The sequence below is a fragment of the Pristiophorus japonicus genome, chromosome 8 (assembly GCF_044704955.1).
Source record: "Pristiophorus japonicus isolate sPriJap1 chromosome 8, sPriJap1.hap1, whole genome shotgun sequence".
Taxonomy (NCBI): domain Eukaryota; kingdom Metazoa; phylum Chordata; class Chondrichthyes; family Pristiophoridae; genus Pristiophorus; species Pristiophorus japonicus.
The window spans coordinates 66182338-66210328 of record NC_091984.1 but is presented as its reverse complement, the minus strand read 5'-3'; the positions used below and the strand labels follow the sequence as shown (position 1 = coordinate 66210328).

General features: G+C 43.4%; 1 protein-coding gene across 5 annotated transcripts in view; it reads right to left on the bottom strand.

Annotated features, from left to right (window-relative positions):
• The window catches only part of faf1 (Fas (TNFRSF6) associated factor 1), a 521459-nt gene that overhangs the window by 347458 nt on the left and 146010 nt on the right, over nucleotides 1–27991 (bottom strand). For all 5 annotated transcript variants that reach the window (XM_070886900.1, XM_070886901.1, XM_070886898.1 and 2 more), the window contains one exon: nucleotides 8735–8840. In XM_070886900.1, the coding sequence (XP_070743001.1) occupies nucleotides 8735–8840 (106 nt within the window). The remainder of the gene's footprint in view (nucleotides 1–8734; nucleotides 8841–27991) is intronic.

The following is a 27991-nucleotide window of genomic DNA, read 5'->3' as shown; positions in this document are numbered from 1 at the left end:
TCCTGATCATCTTCAAAACTTTCTATGCACCCTACCTCTTCAACTGCCTCCAAAAGTACTCACTATCCTGAACCTGTCAACTTCCAACTCTGGCCTCTTGAGCATTCCCCACCACTGGTGGGAGAGCTTTGCACTGCCTAGTCCCTGCTCTCAAGAATTCCCCCTGAAACCTCTCTGGCTCTTCGTCTCTCTCTCTCTCTCTCTCTCTCCCCCTTTACAAACCTTCTCAAAAACCACAATTTCTCTCAAGGCTTTGATTACCTCCCCAATTTTCCTTCCATCATCATGTTCCATTGCTCTCGTTATTCTTGAAACATTTTGTAATTTAAATGCACTGCACAAATTTACGTTATTGAAATTCAACCCAAGACATATTCCATAGCACTACTGTATGGCAATATGGAAGTAGGCATATTTTAGATTCATGACTGTTGGCCAAACTCCTCGGCATACAATCCGAATATTTGATGCAAAATATCCATCTTGAATGTCTCCTGTTTGTGGAACCAGATTAATATCCTGAAGCCTTATGCTGAACAGAATATCCACATCTTGACGATTATAAAACACGGAGTAAAAGCCGATAAGCCTGTTCTCTCCTACCTCGAGGAAACACTTCGAATTGCAGCCAATGAGAAATGTGTCAATTTTATCAAACAATCATAAGAGGATCACGTGATTCAATGGATTACTCAATGAAATTTCTTGGTCCACTCATGAAAACGGTAGGATAGCCATTACTGATCGGTTCCAAGACTCATGCATCTGTAGTAACTCCTCCCCATTTCCTTACAAGTCTCTGCAAACAGCGTAAAGGGTAGATAATATTTAGCATGCCATTGCCAGGAGTCTGGGGCAGCCTACAGCCATAGCAAAACCCCTTTGATATGGATCCACCCTGCAGCAGTGAACCATTGCCAAAATCCTTTTTTATTAGGCATTGATGTGGCTGTGGCACTTTTGGAAGAGGTCCTAGCTTTCAAAGCCATTATCAAAATTGTCTATAATTATTGCTGTAACCTCTTGTAAGCTTGCAACAAGTCTTCTATTTGTTTGCAAAAATGATTTTGCCACCATCAAGATAGTTGCAATAGTTGCTGGTGCAACATCCATATGAGTGACCACTGGACATGATACCATTCTGCAAAATGCCATTGATCTGATCCCAAGTCCAATACATGAACGGCTGCTTGCATTTGATTGTTTCAGAGACACTGATGGACTGTGAAAGAGATTGTGACTTACTTTGAGCAACAGGGTAAATTCTGTAAACCTGTGGTGTACAAACTTTGCTTAATGACCTTGGTGAAATGCTGCTCAGACTTGATTAGACCCAGATAGGCAAGTTCGCCAGCTGAACTCATTCATATCCTTGGAATCATGGTTAGAAGATTTGGAATTAACCTCTTGCTTGGTAGAGTTAGTGTATCTGGGAAAAAAATGTGGAATCACCAACTCTGTGACTGGTGCTATGTACAAAGATATAGCTGACTCCCTGTGAATCTAGACATTTAATCAGCTGGAGTATTGTGTCCAACTCCGGGCAGCACACTGTAGGAAGGATGAGAAGGCTTTGGAGAGGGTACAGATGAAATTTATTAGAATGGTTCCAAGGATTAGGGATTATAGTTACGTGGATGGACTGGAGAAGCTGCCGTTGTTCTCCTTAAAGCAGAGAAAACTAAGAAGATTTGATAGAGGTGTTTAAAATCATGAAGGGTTTAGATAAGAGTAAATAAAGAAACAGTTTCCAATGGCTAAAGGGTCAGTAGCCAGTGTGCACAGATTTAAGTTGATTGGCAAAAGAACCAGAGATGTAAAGAGGAAAAGATTTTTTGCGCAACAATTGGTTAGGATTTGGAAGGCACTGCTTGATTCAATAGTAGCCTTCAAAAGGGAATTGGACAAATACTTCGAAGAAGAAAAAAAATTGCTGGGATATGGGCAAAGAGCAGGATTAACTAGATTGCTCTTTGAAAGACTCAATGGGCTGAATGACTATTATTCTATGATTCTATGATTCTCAGAAAAGATCCTGATGGTTTTTGTAAGTCAGCCCAGATATCTGTGACAAACAGAGTGGGCATGAGAATCTCAATGCAAGTACATGGTTGCTACACGAGCAAAATCCATAGGAAGTTTCGATTCCAGGGTCGGTGTTTGCCGCAGCAAGTATATTGATGCTCTGTCACCATCTTTCCCCGCCCCTTTAGAGAAATCACATTTCCAATTGGCTGTGGATATTCCCAAACAAGCTCCTATAAACTCTCTTGCTGGGAAGATGAAGGAATCCCCTGCTGGAAGGAAGAAGGTTTTTGTTAGATTGGCCAGAACACAAATGGACTAATTGAGTGTCAAACCCTTAATGTAAAACACTGTTATTCCTCTAGAGGTTTTGCACTAGAAATCTGGTTATTCTCTGCAGAGGAATCTACTGGCTAACAGTATTGATTTATTTTGTGTCATTTTCTTTTTACTGATATGAATGTCTTAATATGAATAGTACTGCAGGGGCCAAATCTAAATTCTTAAGACAAAAACTTTGAAAATGATAGAAAACATAGTCGAGCTGCTTTGGATATAGAACAAAAATGTGAACTGAAAATTATAAAGAATATTTAATCTAACCAACATTTTCAGTGAGGCTAAAACATAGTTTCAATCCAGCAGTAAGAAGAATAGCAACACTATATTTAGTGGAGGGAAAATCAACAGGTGCAATAGCACAAGTCCTAGGCTTACTGAATGTGAGAAAAGGACACAATATGTGGCAACGCCTACCGACATATTTCATGACATTTTGTGTGTACCAAGCAAGTAGTTTTCCAGTAAAGAGTTAAGCTGGGTTCAATACCTACAATGTGTGGTAGATACTTACTGAAGAAAATGTCTACAGGCACTTACACACCCAGCCCAGTCGACCCTGCAAAGCCCTCCTCACTAACATCTGGAGACATGTGCTAAAATTGGGAGAGCTGTCCCAAAAACTAGTCAAGCAAAGGCCTGACACAGTCATACTCACAAAATCATACCTTTCAGCCAACGTCCAAGACCCCTCCATCACCATCCCCGAGTATGTCATGTTTCACAGCCAGGAGATACCCACCAGAGGTGGCGGCACAGTGGTGGATAACCACCAACCGCACTCCCTCAACTGATGAATCAGTACTCTTCCATGTTGAACACCACTCATTAGAAGCAGAGGGATAAGCAAGGGCACAGAATGTACTCTGGATGGTGGGCTTCAATGTCCATTACCAAGAGTGGCCCGGTAGCACCACTGCTGACCAAGCTGGCAGAGTCCTGAAGGGCATAGCAACCAAACTGGGCCTGTGGCAGATGGCGAGAGAACCAACACGAGGGAGAAACCTACTTGACCTCGTCCTCACCAATCTACCCATCGCTGACATTATTAGTAGCAGTGATCACCGCACAGTCCTTGTGCAGACAATGTCCCGTCTTCACGCAGAAAATACCCTCCATCGTGTTGTGTGGCACTAACACCGTGCTAAATGGGATAGATTCAGAACAGATTTAGCAGCTCAAAACTGGCATCCATGGAGCACTGTGGGCCAGCAGAACGATATTCCAGCACAATCTGTAACCTCATGGCCTAGCATATTCCTCACGCTACCATTGCCATCAAGCCAAGGAACCAATCCTGGTTCAATAAGAGGTGCAAAAGAGCATGCCAGGAGCAGCACCAGGCATACCTAAAAATGGGTTGCCAACCTCGTGAACACAAGATGACATGCATGCTAAGCAGCGGAAGCAGTTTGCTGTAGACAGAGCTAAGCAATCCTGCAACTAACAGGTCAGATCAAAGCTATGCAGTATTGCCACATCCAGTCATGAATGGCGGTGGACAATTAAACAACTAACGGGAGGAGGAAGCTCCATAAATATCCCCATCCTCAATGATGGCAGAGCCCAGCATGCGAGTGCAAACGGCAAGCTTCAGGTGGTTACAACCATCTTCAGCCAGAAATGCCTAGTGAATGTGATGTCCCAGAAGCCAGTCTTCAGCCATTTCCATTCACTCCACACGATATCACAAAATAGAAACATAGAAAATAGGTTCAGGAGTCGGCCATTCGGCCCTTCGAGCCTACACCACCATTCAATAAGATCATGGCTGATCATTCACCTCAGTACCCCTTTCCTGCTTTCTCTCCATACCCCTTAATTCCTTTAGCCGTAAGGGCCATATCTAAAGCCCTCTTCAATATCTCCAATGAACTGGCATCAACAACTCTCTGCGGTAGAGAATTCCACAGGTTAACAACTCTGAGTGAAGAAGTTTCTCCTCATCTCAGTCTTAAATGTCTTACCCATTTTCCTTAGACTATGTCCCCTGGATCTGGACTTCAACACCGGGAACATTCTTCCTGCATCTAACCTGTCCAGTCCCGTCAGAATTTTATATGTTTCTATGAGATCCCCTCTCATCCTTCTAAACTCCAGTGAATACAGGCCCAGTTGATCCAGTTTCTCCTCATATGTCAGTCCAGCCATCCCAGGAATCAGTCTGGTGAACCTTCGCTGCACTCCCTCAATAGCAAGAACGTCCTTCCTCAGATTAGGAGACCGAAACTGAACACAATATTCCAGGTGAGGCCTCACCAAGGCCCTGTACAACTGCAGTAAGACCTCTGGCTGAGCACACTGGATACAGCAAAAGCTATGGACCCCAAAGAAATCCCACCTGTAGTGCTTAAGACTTATGCTCCAGAACTAGTTGCACCTCTAGCCAAGCTGCTCCAGTACAGCTATAACACTGGCATCTACCAGATAAAGTGGAAAACTGCCCAGATTTGTCCTTGTCCATAAAAAGCTGGATAAATCCAATCTGGTCAATTACTGCCTCAACGGTCTACTCTCAATCATCAGCAATGTAATGGAAGGTGTCATCGACAGTGCAATCAAGCGGCACTAACTCTCCAACAACCTGCTCACCAATAGCCCAGCAATATAAGGGTAGAAGTATCTCCTGTCATTACCAGTGGAAAATCCCTGAAGTGATAGAAAACTGGCATAACTGTCTCCACTCCATTTTCTACCCCTACCGCTCATTCTATGCTGAAGAATTGGTGTAACACCAGTGAAAAATGCTAGCTCACGTGGATTGCATTTACAGTGAGTACGATCATTGAAACTGGTTTTCCCAAATGAGGTCTGGAGCCGAGTGGTCCTGGCGGAACCCAAACTGGGCATCGGTGAGCAGGTTATTGGTGAATAAGTGCCACTTGATAGCACTGTTCCAAACCTTGTCCAAATATGGACAAAAGAGCTGAATTCCATAGGTGAGGAGAGAGTGACTGCCCTTGACATCAAGGCAGCAGTTGACCGAGTATGGCATTAAGGAGCCCTAGTAAAATTGAAATTAATGGGAATCGGGGAAACTCTCCACTGGCAGAAGATGGAAGATGGAATGCAATCATCTCAGCCCTCGCACATCATTGCAGGAGTTACTCAGGACCTGAGCCCGAAGCCCAACCATCTTCAACTGTTTCATCAATGACCTTCCCTCCTTCATAAGATCTGAAGTGGGGATGTTAACTGATGATTCCAGTGTTCAGTTCCATTCGAAACTCCTCAGTTAATAAAGCAGTCTATGCCCACATCCAGCAAGATCTGGAGGAAAATCAGGCTTGGGCTGATAAGTGGCAATAACATTCGCGCCACACAAGTGCCAGGCAACAACAATGTACAAAAGAGAAAGTCTAACCACCTCCCCTTGACACTAAGTGGCATCATCATTGTCAAATCGACCATCAACATCCTGGGGGTCACCACTGACCAGAAACTTAACAGGACCAGCCACATAAATACTGAGACTACAAGAGCAGGTCAGAGGCTGGGTATTCTGTGATGAGTGACTTACCTGACTCCCCAATGCTTTGACAGCATTGAGCTCCAGCAACACAAGAAGCTCGACACCATTCAGGACAAGATGGCCACTTGATTGGCACCCCATCCACCACCTTAAACATGCACACCCTCCACCAACAGCGCACCGTGACTGCAGTATGTACCATCTATAAGATGCACTGCAGCAACTTGCCAAGGCTTCTTCGACAACATCTCCCAAACTCATGACCTCTATCACCTAGAAGGACAAGGACAGCAGGCGCATGGGAACACCATCACCTCCAAGTTCCCCTCCAAGTCACATACCATCCTGACTTGGAAATATATCACTGTTCCTTCATCGTCGCTGGGTCAAAATCCTGGAACTCCCTCCGTAACAACACTATGGGAATACCTTCACCACATTGACTGCAGCGGTTCAAGAACATGACTCATCACCACCTTCTCAAGGACAATTAGGGTTGGGCAATAAATGCTGGCCTTGACCGAATAAAAAAGTACTGTGACCTTGTTAATCCATTACTTCATTAGATTATATGAAATTGGTTGAATGGCTAGGGGAAATCACATTTCTGGATTGTGGTTTGGAAATTGACTTGTGTAGAAAAAGGCCCCAAGAAGCAACTTTGAACGTTGATTCTATATAGTACTGAAAAATGAACTGATAATTCTGCAGTATTGCTAAGGCAAACACTTCCATTAATTAAAAATACAGACTATTACAACTTTTCGAATCACAGAAAGTTTTAGGGAGGGAAGTCAATCAGCCTGCTGCATCTGTACCAGCTCTCAATGTGCTGTCCATTTACTTTCATTCCCTTTTCCCATACTTATTTTTTTTCTTTTTCAAATATTTATCCATTTCCTTTTCAAAAACTATTCTGCATTCTGCTTTCACCATTATCCCTGGTAAGGCATTCAATATACTAACAACTTTCTGCATGTAAAAGCATTCTCCTAACCTATGCCTTCATTCTTTTGGTGATGATCTTAAGTTCTCACTGTATTTCTTTAAAACAAGGTGATCGCAGAAGATGTAAGGCAAGAATAAAAGGTTCTGGGAAATAACACAAAACATAAGAAATGGGAGGAGTAGGCCATATGGCCCCTTGAGCCTGCTCCGCCATTCAATAAGTTCATGGCTGATCATTGACCTCAACTCCACTTTCCCGCCTGATCTCCACATCCCTCGATTCCCCTAGAGTCCAAAAATCTATCTATCTCAGTCTTGAATATATTCAGAGACTCAGCATCCACAACTCTGAGTGAAGAAATTTCTCCTGATCTCGATCTTAAATGGCCTACCCCTCATCCTGGGATGATGCTCCCTAGTTCTCGACACTCTAGCCAGGGGAAACAACCTCTCAGCATCGACCCTGTCAATCCCCTTCAGAATCTTTAATGTGTGCATCTGGGGCTTGTCTGATCACCCGGGGCTTGTCTGATCACCCATGTGGGTAAAGAGTGGAACTTTTAAGCAGAGGACTCCTGAGTTACAAGTCTCTTCCAAGAAACGGGGAAAGGGCTGGTTGGTGCACAGGCAGGAAATCAGTTGAAGAATGAGGGCAAGCACATATGGGCCTGATGTCTTTTAATCATCCTGCATGAATGAACATCAATCATCTGGAGATCCCCGTTAAAAGTACACACATTTGGACTGGGTGAGAACAGGGCCAGGCATGGCTATAGTCTATTGATGGTCACCCTCAAGGCTCACAGATGAATAATATCTACTTGAGTAATGCCAGTGCATCGCCAGTATTCTTGGAACCATATTGCAGCAAATAGTCAATGTCTTCAGAGAAGAGAAAGGAAGTGAAGAAAATAGGCAAAAAAAATAACTATTGTGATCTGTGAAATTGTCAGAAGAACGATTTCCTTTAATCAAAAGACAAATGAAGGAATACATCTACCAGATTAAATTTGCTGTGCATAGGTTAATGAGGCGCCATTAAAATCCCCAAATTCAAGAACCCATCTTCAATTTAACTACAGTGATCAACTTTTTCAAAAAAATTCAGAGACAACTTGAATTTTAATGAAAATTAAAGCAAATGTGATGGGAATTCTTTCAAGCAGTTATTGATAGAGCGAAAAGAAAATGATATTACCCATTTCCATTTGAATCACCACTGCATTATTGAACAATAATAACAGAAATCAGTAGTGTTTTTGCAATAAATGATAAAAAACAATTTCCATTTCAGAAGCATAAAGGGATGGAAGACCAGTTACCTTCACTGTAGCCAATAGTTATCAACCCAAGTACAGTATTTGTGCTAATCCAATTTTAAAGGGGCTATTTTCTGTAGTACGAAATGGCAGAAGAATTATTGAAAAGATCATGGCTATCACCATCAATTTTTGCAGAATTTTAGTACTCTGCTCATGTGTGAAACTTTTGCAGATGATAGGCAAGAATGGATCAAACCCATTTCTGTGAAACTCTTCAAAGCAGTATTATAAAATGAAGCATAAAAGTGCAGACTTACAGTCAGGTCTCACCTTGGATGATGAACAAAAGCATTGTTAGTCTAGGCTACATTAGCTATTTTTACTTCTGGATGAACAGAACAAGTTTACTTTGAGGTTACCGCCAACTGAGCAAAACTCACCCGTCTGGAGCTCGTGTCTTACCACGCCACTAAATGCATATAACAGCTTATAAGCAGTCATTATAAATTGGCTAACTTCCTGTCCTTCTAGCAAGACAGCCCTTTTAAAGTTCTTACTGCAGCTTTAAGATAAACAAACGATAAATCAGAAGTTTGTGCAGTAATTAGCAAAAGATTAGAACCTCTTTAGCCAAGCTTCTGTTGACGATAATGAGCTATCTCTACCTACCAATTCCACTGTAACTCACCTCTTGAACAGTTCTGGTGCCCGGAAAGTTCAGGCTATAATCCCGCTGGGCTTCTCGATGCGTAATGATCAGCATGAAGTTTTCATTTAATGACTCCTGTAGGGCACTGAAAGAGTGGAGACAAAAACAACAGAATCAGGGAAGAGCATGTTCAAGCTTGCTCTCAGCCTGACAATATGAAGCCCCAAGAGTATGGTGACTACCAGATGGGCAAGTCTTAACAAATTCAGTTATAGTCTGTTCATAAGGCAAAAGAGTATGCTGTGAGTGACCAGAAGGGATGTAACCAGTTAGTTAATTTCCTCTTTACCTTCAAGAGTAATCATTCACAAGATATACCAATCACATGGAAAAACTATTAGTACAGAATGAGTTAATCACTTTACAAGTTAAAACTGATCTGCAAAAACATTTAAGTATTTCCTATTTTAACTCAGCTACTTTGTAAAATTATTTTACCAAACAAATAATTCCCTTATAATTAGTGAACATTTTTTTATAAATTCCTTTTATTGTTCCATTTTAGGTTATAACCTCTCAATTCCGAATCATAACATGTATGCTATACTAGCCAAAGCCCTAAGCTAGCAAGACACATGCTGATTTTATTAAAAATTATAAAAGCAATGATTAGCAAAGAAGATAAAGGATGAGGCATTGCACATCTTTAACATTTTAATTAATAAATAAAAGTCCTGATTGTGGGTGTCTTCTAAATGGTGAGTGTTTGCTTTTTATTGGTCTATAATGAAAGTGCCCACTTTTTCTTCCTATGCTTTTCATTTCTGTATCACAAACATCCTAAAATCTGAAACGGTGAAGTGGTTTACTACCAAAGCTGCTCTTTGCCACCTATCAGAAACTGCATAAAATCAGAATGGTCGAGGCTCCGGATCCAGCATTCCAACACAAAGGAGAGAAAACACCTGACTTTTCACAGTGGCACAACTGAAATCAAAAACTCCAATGGTGGGAGACTTGACTCTGCTTGCTGTCATTCCATACCATTTTGTGTAAACCCTCTGCAACATACCACACTATTTGCTTCAATTTTAAAGCACGTGTGTACCAATATATTTCATTAATACTGGTCTCATTAATGAACAGCAACATAATGTTAATTAAAAGCAGTACTGTTAATATCTTAACAAAATAAAGCACTTTACACTTAACATGATTTCCTTGGTTTATAGATATACTGGAATGTGGAAAAAATGTGTTTTTAGTTAAGAGTTCAAGTTCTAAACTTCTGAATGAGCACATTTATGTACTTATTCCTGTGAATTGGGAAAGAATGAATGAACCAACTTGTATTTATAAGCACTTTACAAGCAACAGATTATTTTTGAAATACAGTCATTAATGTTATGTAAGCATCTGAATTCATCATGCTCTCTCTCCTCAGAGTTGGCTACCCTCCTATCCTACCCTAATCTCTCCCTCCATGTAAACTCCCCAACCATATTCATGGCCACTCCCTTGACGTTGCCATCTCTCGTGGCCTCGCTACCCCAGTGTCAATCACAGAAAAGACATAGAAACATATTCACTGGAGTTCAGAAGAATGAGAGGGGATCTCATAGAAACGTTTAAAATTCTGACGGGTTTAGACAGGCTAGATGCAGGAAGAATGTTCCCAATGTTGGGGAAGTCCAGAACCAGGGGTCACAGTCTAAGGATAAGGGGTAAGCCATTTAGGACTGAGATGAGGAGAAACTTCTTCACCCAGAGAGTGGTGAACCTGTGGAATTCTCCACCACAGAAAGTTGTTGAGGCCAATTCACTAAATATATTCAAAATGGAGTTAGATATAGTCCTTACAATAAGGGGATCAAGGGATATGGCGAGAAAGCAGGAATGGGGTCCTGAGGTTGCATGTTCAGCCATGAACTCATTGAATGGCGGTGCAGGCTCGAAGGGCCGAATGGCCTACTCCTGCACCTATTTTCTATGTTTCTATGTAAAATAGGTGCAGGAGTAGGCCATTCAGCCTTTCGAGCCTGCACCACCATTCAATAAGATCATGGCTGATCATTCACCTCAGTACCCCTTTCCTGCTTTCTCTCCATACCCCTTGATCCCTTTAGCCGTAAGGGCCATATCTAACTCCCTCTTGAATATATCCAATGAACTGGCATCAACAACTCTCTGCAGTAGAGAATTCGACAGGTTAACGACTCTGAGTGAAGAGGTTTCTCCTCATCTCAGTCCTAAATGGCTTACCCTTTATCCTTAGACTGTATCCCCTGGTTCTGGACGATCCCAACATCGGGAACATTCTTCCTGCATCTAACCTGTCCAGTCCCGTCAGAATTTTATATGTTTCAATGAGATCCCCTCTCATCCTTCTAAACTCCAGTGAATACAGGCCCAGTCGATCCAGTCTCTCCTCATATGTCTGTCCTGCCATCCCAGGAATCAGTCTGGTGAACCTTCGCTGCACTCCCTCAATAGCAAGAACGTCCTTCCTCAGATTAGGAGACCAAAACTGAACACAATATTCCAGGTGAGGCCTCACCAAGGCCCTGTACAACCGCAGTAAGATCTCCCTGCTCCTATACTCAAATCCCCTAGCTATGAAGGCCAACATACCATTTGCCTTCTTCACCGCCTGCTGTAGCTGCATGCCAACTTTCAATGACTGATGTACCATGACACCCAGGTCTCATTGCACTTCCCCTTTTCCTAATCTGCCGCCATTCAGATAATATTCTGCCTTCCTGCTTTTGCCTCCAAAGTGGATAACCTCACATTTATCCACATTATACTGTATCTGCCATGCATTTGCCCACTCACCTAACCTGTCCAAGTCACCCTGCAGCCTCTTAGCGTCCTCCTTACAGCTCACACCACCAGCCAACTTAGTGTCATCTGCAAACTTGGAGATATTACACTCAATTCCTTCATCTAAATCATTAATGTATATTGCAAATAGCTCGGGTCCCAGCACTGAGCCCTGCAGCACCCCACTAGTCACTGCGTGGCATTCTGAAAAGGACCCGTTTATCCCGACGCTCTGCTTCCCGTCTACCAACCAGTTCTCTATCCACGTCAGTGCATTACCCCCAATACCATGTGCTTTAATTTTGCACACCAATCTCTTGTGTGGGACCTTGTCAAAAGCCTTTTGAAAATCCAAATACACCACATCCACTGGTTCTTCCTTGTCCACTCTACTAGTTACATCCTCAAAAAATTCCAGAAGATTGGTCAAGCATGATTTCCCTTTCATAAATCCACGCTGACTTGGACCAATCCTGTCACTGCTTTCCAAATGTACTGCTATTTAATCTTTAATAATTGATTCCAACATTTTCCCCGCTACTGATGTCAGGCTAACTGGCCTATAATTACCCGTTTTTTCTCTCCCTCCGTTTTTAAAAAGTGGTTTTACATTAGCTACCCTCCAGTCCATAGGAACTGATCCAGAGTCGATAGACTGTTGGAAAATGATCACCAATGCATCCACTATTTCTAGAGCCACTTCCTTAAGTACTCTAGGATGCAGACTATCAGACCCCGGGGATTTATCGGCCTTCAATCCCATCAATTTCCCAAACACACATATCCCACCTAATAAGGATTTCCTTCAGTTCCTCCTTCTCACGACACCCTCGGTCCCCTAGTATTTCCGGAAGGTTATTTGTGTCTTCCTTCGTGCAGACAGAACCAAAGTAGTTGTTCAAATGATCTGCCATTTCTTTGTTCACCATTATAAATTCACCTGAATCTGACTGCTCGGGACCTACGTCCACTAGTCTTTTTCTCTTCACATATCTATAGAAACTTTTGCAGTCAGTTTTTACGTTCCCAGCAAGCTTCCTCTCGTACTCTATTCTCCCCCTCCTAATTAAACCCTTTGTCCTCCTCTGCTAAATTCTAAATTTCTCCCTCTCAGGTTTGCTGCTTTTTCTGGCCAATTTAGATGCTTCCTCCTCGGATGTAACACTATCCTTAATTTCCCTTGTTAGCCACGGTTGAGCCACCTTCCCCGTCTTATTTTTACTCCAGACAGGGATGTACAATTGCTGAAGTTCATCCATGTGATCTTTAAATGTTTGCCATTGCCTGTCCACCGTCAACCCTTTAGGTAGCATTCGCTAGTCTATTCTAGCCAATTCACGTCTCATACCATCGAAGTTACCTTTCCTTAAATTCAGGACCCCAGTCTCTGAATTAACTATCTCTCCATCTTAATAAAGAATTCTACCATATTATGGTCACTCTTCTCCAAGAGGCCTCGCACAACAAGATTGCTAATTAGTCCTTTCTCATTACACATCACCCAGTCGAGGATGGCCAGCTGGTTGGTTCCTCGACACACTGGTCTAGAAAACCATCCCTAATACACTCCAGGAAATCCTTCTCCACCGTATTGCTACCAGTTTGGTTAGCCCAATCTGTATGTAGATTAAAGTCGCCCATGATAACCGCTGTACCTTAATTGCACGCATCCCTAATTTCTTGTTTGATGCTGTCCCCAACCTCACTACTACTGTTTGGTGGTTTGCACACAACTCCCACTAGCGTTTTCTGCCCTTTGTATTCCACATCATCCAAGCTAATGTCCTTCCTTACTATTACGTTAATTTCCTCTTTCACCAGCAACCCTACCCCAGCTCCTTTTCCTTTCTGTCTATCCTTCCTGAATATTGAATACCCCTGGATGTTGAGTTCCCAGCCTTGGTCACCCTGGAGCCATGTCCCCGTGATGCCAATTATATCATATTCGTTAATTGCTGCCTGCGCAGTTAATTCATCCATCTTATTACGAATACTCCTCACATTGAGGCACAGAGCCTTCAGGCTTGTCTTTAACACACTTTGTCCCTTTAGAATTTTGCTGTAATGTGGCCTTTTTTGATTTTTGCCTTGGGTTTCTCTGCCCTCCACTTTTACTTTTCTTCTTTCTATCTTTTGCTTCTGCCCCCATTCTACTCCCTCTGTCTCCCTGCATAGATTCCCATCTCCCTGCCATATTAGTTGAACCCCTCCCCAACAGCACTAGCAAACACTCCCCCGAGGACATTGGTTCCGGTCCTGCCCAGGTGCAGACCGTCCGGTTTGTACTGGTCCCACCTCGCCCAGAACTGGTTCCAATGTCCCAGGAATTTGAATCCCGCCCTTCTGCACCACTCCTCAAGCCACGTATTCATCTGAACTATCCTGCAATTCCTACTCTGACTAGCTCCCGAAATTCAGCTTGTAAGACCTCATCCCGTTTTTTTAACCTATATCTCAGACCACTTTCTTGTATCGCTCTCCACTCATATCCTCTTTCCACCGCTTCCCACCCATGCCCTACTTCGTGTCTGCTCGTGGAAAAATCTCTCTTCCCAACTCACTTACAAAATCCCAATTGTCCAGCCTTTGGACCTCCATTCACCACGACCGATCTGCTCAGCCACACCTTTGATGTCCTAGTTCCTAGTAAAACCATTATTCTCTCTCCCGCTGGCTATTCCCCCAGCACGGCCCTCATCATTGCTCCTTTAAATCCAAAGGATGCAGACTTGAACGGATATGGCGGACAACTCGTTTAGCCTTTTGCCGCCAGATCTGGTTGAACCACAAAGCATTATCAGGTCCTGCTCTCATTTGCCAAAACTGCTCACTATTCCAAGATCACTCTGGAATGCAAAGATAATCCCCGGCTTCTTTTCTCTGCTGAAAACCGTGTTCTTAAACCTCTCTCCCCGTCTCCTCCACCCTCACTCCAACAAGTGTGAGGAACTCCTGGACTTTGTCGTCTCCAAGATTGAGACCATCCAATCAGCTACCTTTGCCACTTCCTTTCCTTCCTCTAGCCAAACTCCCTTAACTCGCATCTTTGCCAGTTTTTCTCCGATCCCAACTTATGCCCTCTCCAAGCATATGTTGGCTACGAGACCCACTTCCTGCTCCCTCACTCCTATTCCCACTAAACTGCTGACGACCAATTTCCATTTCTGGCTCCCATATTTGCTGATATTGTTAATGGTTCTCTCTTCTCAGGTACTGTCCCTCTCTCCTTCAAATCTGCTGTCAACACCCCCTGCTCAAAAAACCAACCCTCGACCACTCCATCCTTGCAAATTAGCACCCTATAAGAAATCTCCCTTTCCTCTTCAAAGTCTTTGAATGTATTGTCACCTCCCAAATCCATGCCCATCTTTCCCAGAACTCCATGTTTGAATCCCTCCAATAAAGTTTCCACCCCATCACAGTATCAAAACTGCTCTTTTCAAAGTCACAAATTACATCCTATGTGACCGTGACAAAGGTAAACTATCCCTCCTCGTCCTTTCTGCAACCTTTGACACAGTTGACCACTCCATCCTCCTCCAATGCCGCTCCACCATTGTCCAGCTGGGCGGAACTGCACTTGCCTGGTTCCATTCTTATCTATCTAATCATAGCCATAGAATTACTTGTAATAGTTTCCCTTCCCACTCCCGCATCATTACCTCTGGTGTGCCCCAAGGATCTAACCTTGGCCCCCTCCTATTCTCATCTACAAGCTGCCCCTCATCGACCCAAAAAAAATGCATCCATTTCCACATCTATGCTGATGACACCCTGCTCTACCTCCCCACCATTTCCCTCAACCTTTCCATTTTCTCCAAATTGTCAGGCTGCTTGTCCGACATCCAGTTCTGGATCAGCAGAAATTTCCTCCAATTAAATTTTGGGAAGACTAAAGCCATTGTCTTCAGTCCCCACCACAAACTTCACCCCTCTCCGCAGCATCTGTCTGAGGCTAAATGAGACCATTCGCAACCTTGGTGTCATATTTGACCCTGACAAGAGCTTCTGACACATATCCGTACCATAACTAAGACCGCCTATTTCCACCTCCATAACATTGCCCATCTCCACCCCGGCCTCAGCTCATCTGCTGCTGAAACCTTCATCCATGCCTTTGTTACCTCTATACTAGACTATTCCAAAGCACTGCTGGCTGGCCTCTCACGTTCTACTCTACGTAAACTTGAGGTCATTCAAAATTTGGCTGCCAGTGTGCTAATTCGCACCAAGTCCCATTCACCCATCACATCTGTGCTCGTTGACCTACATTGCCTCCCAGTTAAATAACGCCTCTATTTTAAAATTCTCATCCTGGATTTCAAATGCTCCATGGCCTCACCCCTCCATATCGCTGATTTCCTCCAGTTCCACATGCTTCCCGAGATATCTGCGCTCCTCTAATTCTGATCGCTTAAGCAGCCCTGATTTTAAATCGCTCAACCATTGGTGGCCATGCCTTCAGCTGCCTCGGCCCCAAGCTCTGGAATTTCCTACCTAAACCTGTGTTTCCTCAGTTAGGACGCTTCTTAAAAGGTACCTCTTTGACCAATCTTTTGGCCATTTGCCCTAATTTCTCATTGTGACTCGGTATCAAATGTTGTTTTAGAACACTCCTCTGAAGCACCTTGGGACAGTTACAACGTTAAAGGCACGATATAAATAGAAGTTTTTGTTGTTGTGTAAGCAAACGCAGCAGCTAAATTGCACACAGGAGGATCCCACAAACAAAAAATAAATGAATGACCACATCATCTGTTTCTGGTAGTGTTTGATATAGGAGAAATGTTGCCTAGGACACAGGAAGAACTCTCACACTCCTTCGAATAGTTCCATTAGATCTTCCATGTCCACTCGAGCAAGCAGATGGAGGTGTCGGTTTAACATCTCATCCAAAATATGGCACTTCTAACAATGCAGCATTTTAATATTCCACAAGTACAGTACTCTCCTCTCAAAAAGGACTTCATAACACTGAAATCTGTACATCAAAACTTAAATTGTTAAGCAAGGAACACCCAGCCACTTCCAATCTAGGCTTGACTGAACCAAGATAAATAAATGTGTACAGGGTAGTCCAGCCTAGGCTTAATATATGCCTTCAGGGGGATCAACCAAAAACAATGGAGGTCTGGGAGCAGGTTGCCTACCAATCACTCGCTCAGCAGTGACAGTGAAAGTTCGAGTACACTGAAGAATGGGTATAGTTTATCTTGAAAATAAAACTGAATGAAGAAAATGGACAACACTTTGCATCTTTTAGTCAGCATTAATCTCACCCATTTCATTTTATTTCAAATATATTTAAAAACAAAATATGTCTATGAATTATAAATTTGGTGAAATATATTATAGAAAACCAACAGCACATTGAAAATATTTATACACTTTATGGAGAACCAACATCCTACTCATTTTAAATTAAAAAGGTTGTTTCACATTAGTGTAGCACTTGATTTTGTCTCCCTTTTCCCTCCATCCTCTTTCCTGTATACACACTTCACATTATTTTGATACAGACAATCCTAAGAGAGCATCAAATAATTTTAATATGCATTGATTAAAATACTATTCAGATTCACTTTGATTTTAGTCACACAAAGTACACAAGAAGCAGGTGTTTTCTGAGAAAAGCAAATTTGATACGTCTTTGATGGTTCAACAATTAATAAGTTATGGCACACAGTAAAAACATTATTTTACTAGGAGTACGATACTAGCTTAAGCTAACAGAATCCAAGTTTACTGTAATTACTGCATATTTACATAAAGTTAAAAAATATTAAATCATTGTGAGCAAGTAATGTTTGATGTGGCTTGAACAGCTATATTTGGCAGATTGATGTTCAAAGGACAGACAACACGTGACGGGCTGAAAATCCAGCAAATACGCCTTTGCTGAGGCTTTCGTGTTTACTTTGTATTTTAAATTTGGGAGATATTCATATGCCATCACATGCATTTCCAAACTACAGTTCTGAATTAATAAAAATTCTAAAGCAAGCTCAGCTCTGTATTATGGCGTTCCCCAAAGTCTGATCAAATTAATGATAAAATAATGATCTGAGCTACAAAATGCATCTTACATAATTAATGCTCTGTTACAAACGTTAATGAATGCCAAGGTACTGAAGGTCTGTTACAATCATACTTGCACTCAACATTAGTTTTTCCTGAAGTACAGGTATCATCCCTTTTTCCATACTAAAATGCACCCACTCACCCACTTTATTCCAAAATCTTTAACCATTTTGGGCACAATTAATTGCTTCCTCACTATCATACATTAATTACAAAGAACAGATTACAAACCTTACTAAGTGCCTCTTCAGTCTTCAAATGTTCAAATTGATTGACAATTAGTGCTTCCAGTTGTTTTGATGAAAATGCTTATGCTAAGTTTCACTAAATTATACTGTTATTCTCCTTCCTATGCATACCACATTGCAGCCACTTATAATGTACTGATCAGCACGTACCCAACGTGTGTTTTCTCATATGTCCATTTTATTCTGACATCCAACTCCCTTTCCTTAACTCAGCACTCTCCTGTGTGTCCTGGGTACCTCTCCAACTCAGGACTCTGACAAAGGCCAGCTGTGCTTCAAAGTTTCAGGCTTACAATTCATTTTAAGCTTCCACTCCCCAGCCCTCTCCAACTCATTGCTCCTTTCCCCATTTCTCTCAGCCACTCCCCCACCCCATGTTTCCCCACCTTTTGCCAGACAAAAAAGTGTCCTCAGTTTTTGCAAATATATTTGTCCAGTTTACCTATAGTGCACTACAATGAGTGGACTGCATTTATCAAATTAGCTTGCCTTGAAAATGCAGAATTACTGGGGTTTCAATAATAGATGTTTCTAAGCTTTTGTTTCTTATTTATCAGAGTTTTGCCTTCTGAAACTTCAGACAATACCAGTACAACAACCAACCATCTGTCTAGTCTGATATTGCATAGACAGTACATAAGTGCTTATATTTATTAAATAATCTTTGTTTCCAGTGTTTTGGAATCTGTTGTATTGACATTGCAAAGCAGACACCAAAATATCAGCGACTCAACTGGAGATGATGGAACTGAGCAAAAATGAAACTAAGTAAATTTAGTTATATACCCTGGAGATCACGAGATCAAGAGGTGATTTGATGAAAGTGTTTAAAATAATGAAATAAATTAACGGAATAGGCAGAGAATATCTCTTGCTACTAATATTAAAATCATGGGGACAACCCAGAACAAGGGACATAATCTTAGAATTTGAGCAAAGCAATTAAAAATAAATCCAGGAAAAGCTTCACACAAAAGGTTGTAAGAACATATAAAACCCATCATCATAGGCAGTCCCTCAGAATTGAGGAAGACTTGCTTCCACTCTAAAAATGAGTTCTTAGGTGACTGGATCATCCAATAAGAGAACCACAGTCCCGGTCACAGGTGGGACAGATAGTCATTGAGGGAAAGGGAGGGTGGGGCTGGTTTGCCACACACTCTTTCTGCTGCCTGCGCTTGGTTTCTGCATGCTCTCGGCGATGAGACTCGAGGTGCTCAGCACCCTCCCGGATGCACTTCCTCCACTTAGGGCGGTCTTTGGCCAGGGACTCCCAGGTGTCATGGGGATGTTGCACTTTATCAAGGAGGCTTTGAGGCTGTCTTTGAAACGTTTTCTCTGCCCACCTTTGGCTCGTTTGCCGTGAAGAAGTTCAGAGTAGAGCGCTTGTCTTGGGAGTATTGTGTCAGGCATGCGAACAATGTGGCCTGCCCAGCGGAGCTGGTCGAGCGTGGTCACTGCTTCAATGCTGGGGATGTTGGCCTGGTCAAGGACGGCAATATTGGTGCGTCTGTCTTCCCAGGGGATTTGCAAGATCTTGCGGAGACATCGATGGTGGTATTTCTCCAGCAATTTGAGGTATCTACTGTATATGGTCCATGTCTCTGAGCCATATAGGAGGGCGGGTATTACTACAGCCCTGTAGACCATGAACTTGGTGGCAGATTTGGGGGCCTGATCTTCAAACGCTTTTCCTCAGGCAGCCCAAGGCTGCACTGGCGGCGGTGCTAAATCTCGTCGTCAATGTCTGCCCTTGTTGATGAGACTCCCGAGGTATGGGAAATGGTCCAGGTCCACGCCGTGGATCTTGATGACTGGGGGGCAGTGCTGTGCGGCGGGGACAGGTCGGTGGAGGACCTTTGTCTTACGGATGTTTAGTGTAAGGCCCATGCTTTCGTACGCCTCAGTGAAGATGTTGACTATGACTTGGAGTTCAGCCTCAATGTGCGCAGACGCAAGCGTCGTCCGCGTACTGTAGCTCGATGACACAGTGTGGATTTCGTCCCCTACAGGGTACAACGGACATGATTTTTACAGCGTGACAGCTGCAAGAAAAATGTAGGGAACAGCACCAAACCTTGTACATGGCTGCCTTTGACCTTACAAAGGCCTTTGACACAGTCAACCGCGAGGATCTATGGAGCGTCCTCCTCCATTTCGGCTGCCCCAAAATGTTTGGCACCATCCTCAGCCTGCTCCATGACGACATGCAAGCCATAATTCCTTACCAACGAATCCATTACAGACCCAATCCACGTTCAGACCGGGGTCAAACAGGATTGCGGCATCATGCCAACCCTCTTCTCAATCTTTCTCGCTGCAATACTCCACCTCACACACAAGCTCCCCGCTGGGGTGGAGCTAAACTACTGAACAAGTGGGAACCTGTTCAACCTTCATCGTCTCCAGGCCAGATCCAAGACCGTCCCCAACATATAAAACAGTACATTGAGGGTTGCAGATTCAATTGAAGTGTTCAAAGGTAAAACATATATTTGAGAAATAAGGTATTGAGATATGGAGAAAGGGTATGATTAAAAAGACATGGAACAGGCTCAATGGGCCAAGCAGTTTACTCCTCTGTTTATAAATTGTTCAAAAGTCCGAATGGAAACTTAAATTTCTGGCTTAATAATATCTATGTATCCCAGGAAGTCAGAAACCACATTGCTGGGCTGCACAAGTGAACTGGGTTAAACATAGAAACATAGAAACATAGAAACATAGAAACATAGAAACATAGAAACATAGAAGCAGGAGTAGGCCATTCGGCCCTTCGAGCCTGCACCACCATTCAATGAGTTCATGGCTGAACGTGCAACTTCAGTATCCCATTCCTGCTTTCTCGCCATACCCCTTGATTCCCCCTAGTAGTAAGGACTACATCCAACTCCTTTTTGAATATATTTAGTGAATTGGCCTCAACAACTTTCTGTGGTAGAGAATTCCACAGGTTCACCACTCTCTGGGTGAAGAAGTTTCTCCTCATCTCAGTCCTAAATGGCTTACCCCTTATCCTTAGACTGTGACCCCTGGTTCTGGACTTCCCAAACATTGGGAACATTCTTCCTGCATCTAACCTGTCTAAACCCATCAGAATTTTAAACGTTTCTATGAGATCCCCTCTCATTCTTCTGAACTCCAATGAATACAAGCCCAGTTGATCCAGTCTTTCTTATGTCAGTCCCGCCATCCCGGGAATCAGTCTGGTGAACCTTCGCTGCACTCCCTCAATAGCAAGAATGTCCTTCAAGTTAGGAGACCAAAACTATACACAATACTCCAGGTGTGGCCTCACCAAGGCCCTGTACAACTGTAGTAACACCTCCCTGCCCCTGTACTCAAATCCCCTCGCTATGAAGGCCAACATGCCATTTGCTTTCTTAACCGCCTGCTGTACCTGCATGCCAACCTTCAATGACTGATGTACCATGACACCCAGGTCTCGTTGCACCTCCCCATTTTCCTAATCTGTCACCATTCAGATAATAGTCTGTCTCTCTGTTTTTACCACCAAAGTGGATAACCTCACATTTATCTACATTATACTTCATTTGCCATGCATTTGCCCACTCACCTAACCTATCCAAGTCACTCTGCAGCCTCATAGCATCCTCCTCGCAGCTCACACTGCCACCCAACTTAGTGTCATCCACAAATTTGGAGATACTACATTTAATCCCCTCGTCCAAATCATTAATGTACAATGTCAACAGCTGGGGCCCCAACACACCCCAATCGTCACTGCCTGCCATTCTGAAAAGTACCCATTTACTCCTACTCTTTGCTTCCTGTCTGACAACCAGTTCTCAATCCATGTCAGCACACCACCCCCAATCCCATGTGCTATAACTTTGCACATTAATCTCTTGTGTGGGACCTTGTTGAAAGCCTTCTGAAAGTCCAAATATATCACATCACCTGGTTCTCCCTTGTCCACTCTACTGGAAACATCCTCAAAAAATTCCAGAAGATTTGTCAAGCATGATTTCCCTTTCACAAATCCATGCTGACTTGGACCTATCATGTCACCTCCTTCCAAAAGCACTGCTATGACATCTTTAATAATTGATTCCATCATTTTACCCACTACTGATGTCAGGCTGACCGGTCTATAATTCCCTGTTTTCTCTCCCTCCTTTTTTAAAAAGTTGGGTTACATTGGCTACCCTCCACTCCATAGGAACTGATCCAGAGTCCATGGAATGTTGGAAAGTGACTGTCAATGCATCTGCTATTTCCAAGGCCACCTCCTTAAGTACTCTGGGATGCAGTCCATCAGGCCCTGGGGATTTATCGGCCTTCAATCCCATCAATTATCCCAACACAATTTCCCAACTAATAAGGATTTCCCTCAGTTCCTTCTGCTTACTAGATCCTCTGACCCCTTTTATATCCGGAAGGTTGTTTGTGTCCTCCTTAATGAATACCAAACCAAAGTACTAGTTCAATTGGTCTGCCATTTCTTTGTTCCCCGTTATGACTTCCCCTGATTCTGACTGCAGGGGACCTACGTTTGTCTTTACTAACCTTTTTCTCTTTACATATCTATAGAAGCTTTTGCAGTCCATCTTAATGTTCCCTGCAAGCTTCCTCTCGTACTCCATTTTCCCTGCCCTATTCAAACCCTTTGTCCTCCTCTGCTGAGTTCTAAATTTCTCCCAGTCCCCAGGTTCACTGCTATTTCTGGCCAATTTGTATGCCACTTCCTTGGCTTTAATACTATCCCTGATTTCCCTTGATAGCCACGGTTGAGCCACCTTCCCTTTTTTATTTTTACGCCAGACAGGGATGTACAATTGTTGTAGTTCATCCATGCGGTCTCTAAATGTCTGCCATTGCCCATCCACAGTCAACCCCTTAAGTATCATTCGCCAATCTATCCTAGCCAATTCACGCCTCATACCTTCACAGTTACCCTTCTTTAAGTTCTGGACCATGGTCTCTGAATTAACTGTTTCATTCTCCATCCTAATGTAGAATTCCACCATATCATGGTCACTCTTCCCCAAGGGGCCTCGCACAAAGAGATTGCTAATTAATCCTCTCTCATTACACAACACCCAGTCTAAGATGGCCTCCCCCCAGTTGGTTCCTCGACATATTGGTCTAGAAAACCATCCCTTATGCACTCCAGGAAATCCTCCTCCACCGTATTGCTTCCAGTTTGGTTAGCCCAATCTATATGCATATTAAAGTCACCCATGATAACTGCTGCACCTTTATTGCATGCACCCCTAATTTCCTGTTTGATGCCCTCCCCAACATCACTACTACTGTTTGGAGGTCTGTACACAACTCCCACTAACGTTGTTTGCCCTTTGGTGTGCTGCAGCTCTACCCAAATAGATTCCACATCATCCAAGCTAATGTCCTTCCTAACTATTGCATTAATCTCCTTTTTAACCAGCAATGCTACCCCACCTCCTTTTCCTTTTATTCTATCCTTCCTGAATGTTGAATACCCATGGATGTCGAGTTCCCAGCCCCGATCATCCTGGAGCCACGTCTCCGTAATCCCAATCACATCATATCCATTAACATCTATTTGCACAGTTAATTCATCCACCTTATTACGGATACACCTTGCATTAAGACAAAGCCTTCAGGCTTGTTTTTTTAACACCCTTTGTCCTTTTAGAATTATGATGTAGTGTGGCCCAATAACCTTGTTAATATTGCTGCTCTGGCAGTATTTCCTGTGTCTGGGAAAACCACCTCTGCAAATGGGCCAGCTATGGTCCTTCACCTTACAATGTTGCTGCCAGCAAGAATGCAGTAACTGAACTACAGCACATTTTTTTTCTCTCGAGCACAACTAGGTTTTCAAATGGTTACTATTAACTTAGGGAATCTGACTGTTCAGCTCAATATAGAGCTCTGCTATTTTGCTGAAATAATAGCTTTCTATTTCTTTCAAAAATTTGTCAAGACAAGTATTAAAATGGATGCATTTTTAGGTAACCATTCAAATGTTGATGTATTGGAGATGGTCCAGAAGAGAGCATCAGACTTGGGCTTGTTTTTTTCTCTCCCCTCCCTCCCCCAAACCATCAGTGGCAGAACCTTTAGCAATCATGTCCCTACACCCCAGAATTATCTTCCTAAACCCCACCAGCTTGCTATGTCTTTCCCTACGTTTAAATGCCTCGTCAAAACTTGTTTCCTCCCCTACCTCTTAATTCTTGCTTGGTTCTGTTTTTCCTTGGGATATTTCCTACAAAAGTGCCACAAGTTGTTGCATTTGGCATTGTCGGTTTCTCAGCCGGAAGCCTTTTGAAATACTGGAGGGTCGATACTACTAAAGGGAGAAAATTATTGGATAAGGCTGGGCTCTCAAAACCCAGGTCATGTGCATTTATGTAGTTGTTCTGCCCAGCTGAGTACACCCTCTATACAGGACCTGGAAGGTTTAAGCGATATTTACTGAGAAAATCGAAAGACCCAAATTTTTTTAAATCAGCCATTTGGGGGATATTGAGATAACTAAGTCACACCTATTGATTTTACACCGTAATGATCCTTAGCAAAAAGACCAGTCGGTCAGACTTTTTTTTCCTTGGTATGTTGGCAATGCTGGCAAAGATACATTTATTGCTCATGCCTAGCTACTCTCAGAAGGTAATTGTGAGCATGCTCCCTGAACTACTGCAATCCTTGGGGTGATGGTGCTCTCAACAATGGTGTTAGGTAGGGAATTCCAGGATTTTGACCCAGCAATGATGGAGGAACAGGGATACATATCTAAATCAGAATGTTGAGAGTTGGGAAGGGAACTTGGAGATAGTGGTGTTCTTGTGATATTGCTGCTCTTGTCTTTCTCAGTGGTAGAGGTTGCAGGGGAGGAAGACCAAAACTTTCCTTGTGGGACTCAGAGGAGCACTTCTGGTCCTTCTAGCCCCACAAAAGGAGAATTTTAAAAAAAATACCTGGAGAGCCCCTTCAGCTTCCTGATGTTCAAGCTGGCCTTCACTTGGTGGGAAATCTGCAGAAGCTTCCCCATTCAGGCTGGGAATTAAAATTGCTGTCAGGGCCCGATGCATCGGTTAAAATCAGATCCATACAACTTTCTAGCAGTTAAGTAACCTGGGGCATTTTAACTGCCCACCCTCCCAGTTTTCGCCAACTGGGTAGGGTTAAAATTGCCCCCTATGAGCATGTACATGGTGTAAGCATATGCAACAGGTCTCAATAGTATACCAAAAAATAATCTACAGTGAGCTAATGAGAATAATTAAAACTGAAATCTTTAAGCTTCCAAGTCATGAAAGACTGATATTATGGGTAGCGGTTTATTTTCTGGTAAATCAAGTATCACTCAATACATAAAATATTCTGGAAAAAAAAAAATTAAAAACTTTTTCTGCAAAGTGTTATGCTTTTTATATAACTAGGTATCTCATTATTTAAAAGGCAGCATTCCTTAACAACAGTATTTTACAAAATGCCTTTTCTTTAGTTATATTTGTGAAATGATGGATTTCCGTGATGGATACAATAAACAATTTAAACTGACAGCACACCTCACTTCCTGTTGTCACAAATTTTGCTTCCACTTTTTATGCCAACATTTAACATTGAAAATATCTATCTACTTAGTTACAATAAGAATTCCTTATGTAAATAGATCCCAGTAAAGCTGTAACTGCAGGCTACAGCCACTAGGTGGCTTTGTCTTGGTAGTCTGTCATATCCAACAAAGACGTTGATGTGCTAATCATCAATGGCATGTGTCTTCAAGTGGCTGTATGGGCCAATTCTGGATGCACATAGTATCTTGCACGTCGGACAAGGGAAGTTCGATGTGCCTGATGCTGACAGTACTGCCACCTGATGTCGTCTATCTCTCGTGTCCCGCAGGCGTTGACATCGGCTTTCTTCGAAGCTCTGGCAGGCAGTCCTCATGAGGGCTCGCCACTGGATTTTATTCGCTGCTGTATTCTCGAGGTCCTTTGGTCGGATGCCACAGTACTGGAGGTTAGCCTTGATGCAATCTTTGTAGCACTTGCAGGGGCGCCCCTGGTGTCTTCGACTTTCACAGAGCTCGCCATGAAAAAGCTGATGAGGGATCCTTGACTCATCCATGCGGATGACATGTCCAGCCCACCGGAACTGGGCTCGCATGATCATCACCTCGATGCTAGTTGATTGAGCTCTCTCCAGAACCTCAAAGTTTGACACCCGGTATTGCCAGCGTATGTGGAGTATAGATCTGAGACTGCGCATATGGAAAGCTTCCAACTTTTTGATGTGACACTTGTAGGGTGTCCAGGTCTCACATCCATAAAAAGGAGAGACGAGAGAACGACTGCTCTATACACCAACAGTTTAGATGTGGTGGTGACTCAACACCTTAGTGCGCAAGCGACCAAAATCCCAGTAAGGCTGTAACTGCAGGCTACAGCCACTAGGTGGCTTTGTAGATCTAATGTATCACTTTCCACCGCCTCCAGTGCGCCAGTGCAGCCTTCGGCCACCTGAGGAAAAGTGTGTTTGAAGACCAGGCTCTCAAAGTTGCCACCAAGCTCATGGCCTACAGGGCTGTAGTAATACCCGCCCTCCTGTATGCCTCAGAGACATGGACCATGTACAGCAGACACCTCAAGTCGCTGGAGAAATATCACCAACGATGTCTCTGCAAGATCCTACAAATCCCCTGGGAGGACAGGCACACCATCATCAGCGTCCTTGTCAAGGCCAACATCCCCAGCATTGAAGCACTGACCACACTCGATCAGCTCCGCTGGGCAGGCCACAAAGTTCGCATGCCAGACACAAGACTCCCAAAGCAAGTGCTCTACTCTGAGCTCCTTCACAACAAACGAGCCAAAGGTGGGCAGCGGAAACGTTACAAGGACACCCTCAAAGCCTCTCTGATAAAGTGCAATATCCCCACCGACACCTGGGAATCCCAAGACCGCCCTAAGTGGAAGAAGTGCATCCGAGAGGGCGCCGAGCACCTCGAATCTCAATGCCGTGCGCATGCAGAAATCAAGCGCAGGCAGTGGAAAGAGCATGCGGCAAACCAGTCTCACCTGTGACAGAGTCTGTGGCTCTTGTATTGGACTGTTCAGCCACCAAAAAACTCACTTAAGGAGTGGAAGCAAGTCTTCCTCGATTCTGAGGGACTGCCTATGATGATGATGATGATATCGATATCTTCTATATAATGTGGGCTGGCCCGTGCTGCCCCTGGGGCCCTCTCCTCTTCTGGGCCCCGAACTCGCTAGGTGTGTGGGCTCGGTCCTTGCAGCAGAGCTGGTCTCCAGTCATCTTGGTTAATCCTTGCCACTGGACCAATACCTAGCTGTGTCTAGCCCATGTGGTGGCTGGTGTGCAACGGCTACCACACGTTAAAAAAATCCACGCACAGGCATCTTCCACCCTTCAAGATTTAGTTCAGGACCTGAAATTTTAGGTCCTTCATTGAAACACCTATGAACTTTTTGACGTGGAAGCAAGTCATCCTCGATTCGAGGGACTGCCTATGATGATGATATCTTCTGACGGACTGTGAACAATGCCAAGGGAGATCTACAGGTAATATCAAGTTATCAGGACCACTGATTTATGGTGTTTGAATAAGTGATAACTGCATTTTATTCTAAAGTCTTATGCAAGTGTTAATGCTATCCTCGGGTTCCAGTTACATAATTATATTCATTTAGGGGAAAATTGTAAATGAGCACAGAGAGTGGTGTCTCGGGGGTCCAGTAGCAATGGGGGACAGGGATGGGGTCCTGGGAGGAGAGCAGTGTGATTTTTTTGGAGCACTAGTAGTGGTGGAAAGGTGATCCCTGAGATCGACAAGCATAGGGAAGGAGTGCCAGAGTGTGGAAGTAATAGATTGGGTATTGGACCCTGATTGCATAAGTGCTAAGAGTTTAAGGGTATGTGGGCATTGGAAGTGGCATTTGAAATGAGTCACCAGGAATATGGGGGGGGGGGGGGGGAGAAAAGGTGTAGGGTTTATTTCTGTGAGGGCTATGGTTTGCAGTATAAAAGGAGAGAGTATCTCTGGTAGAATTTAGGGGGGTAGGGAATGCAGGAGGCTGGAGCTATGGCATTTCCAGCATCTTATCCCCTTACTAATACGATTAGTAATGTAGAAGCTGGCCCAGCTGTCGGTTATTTAAATTGTTTA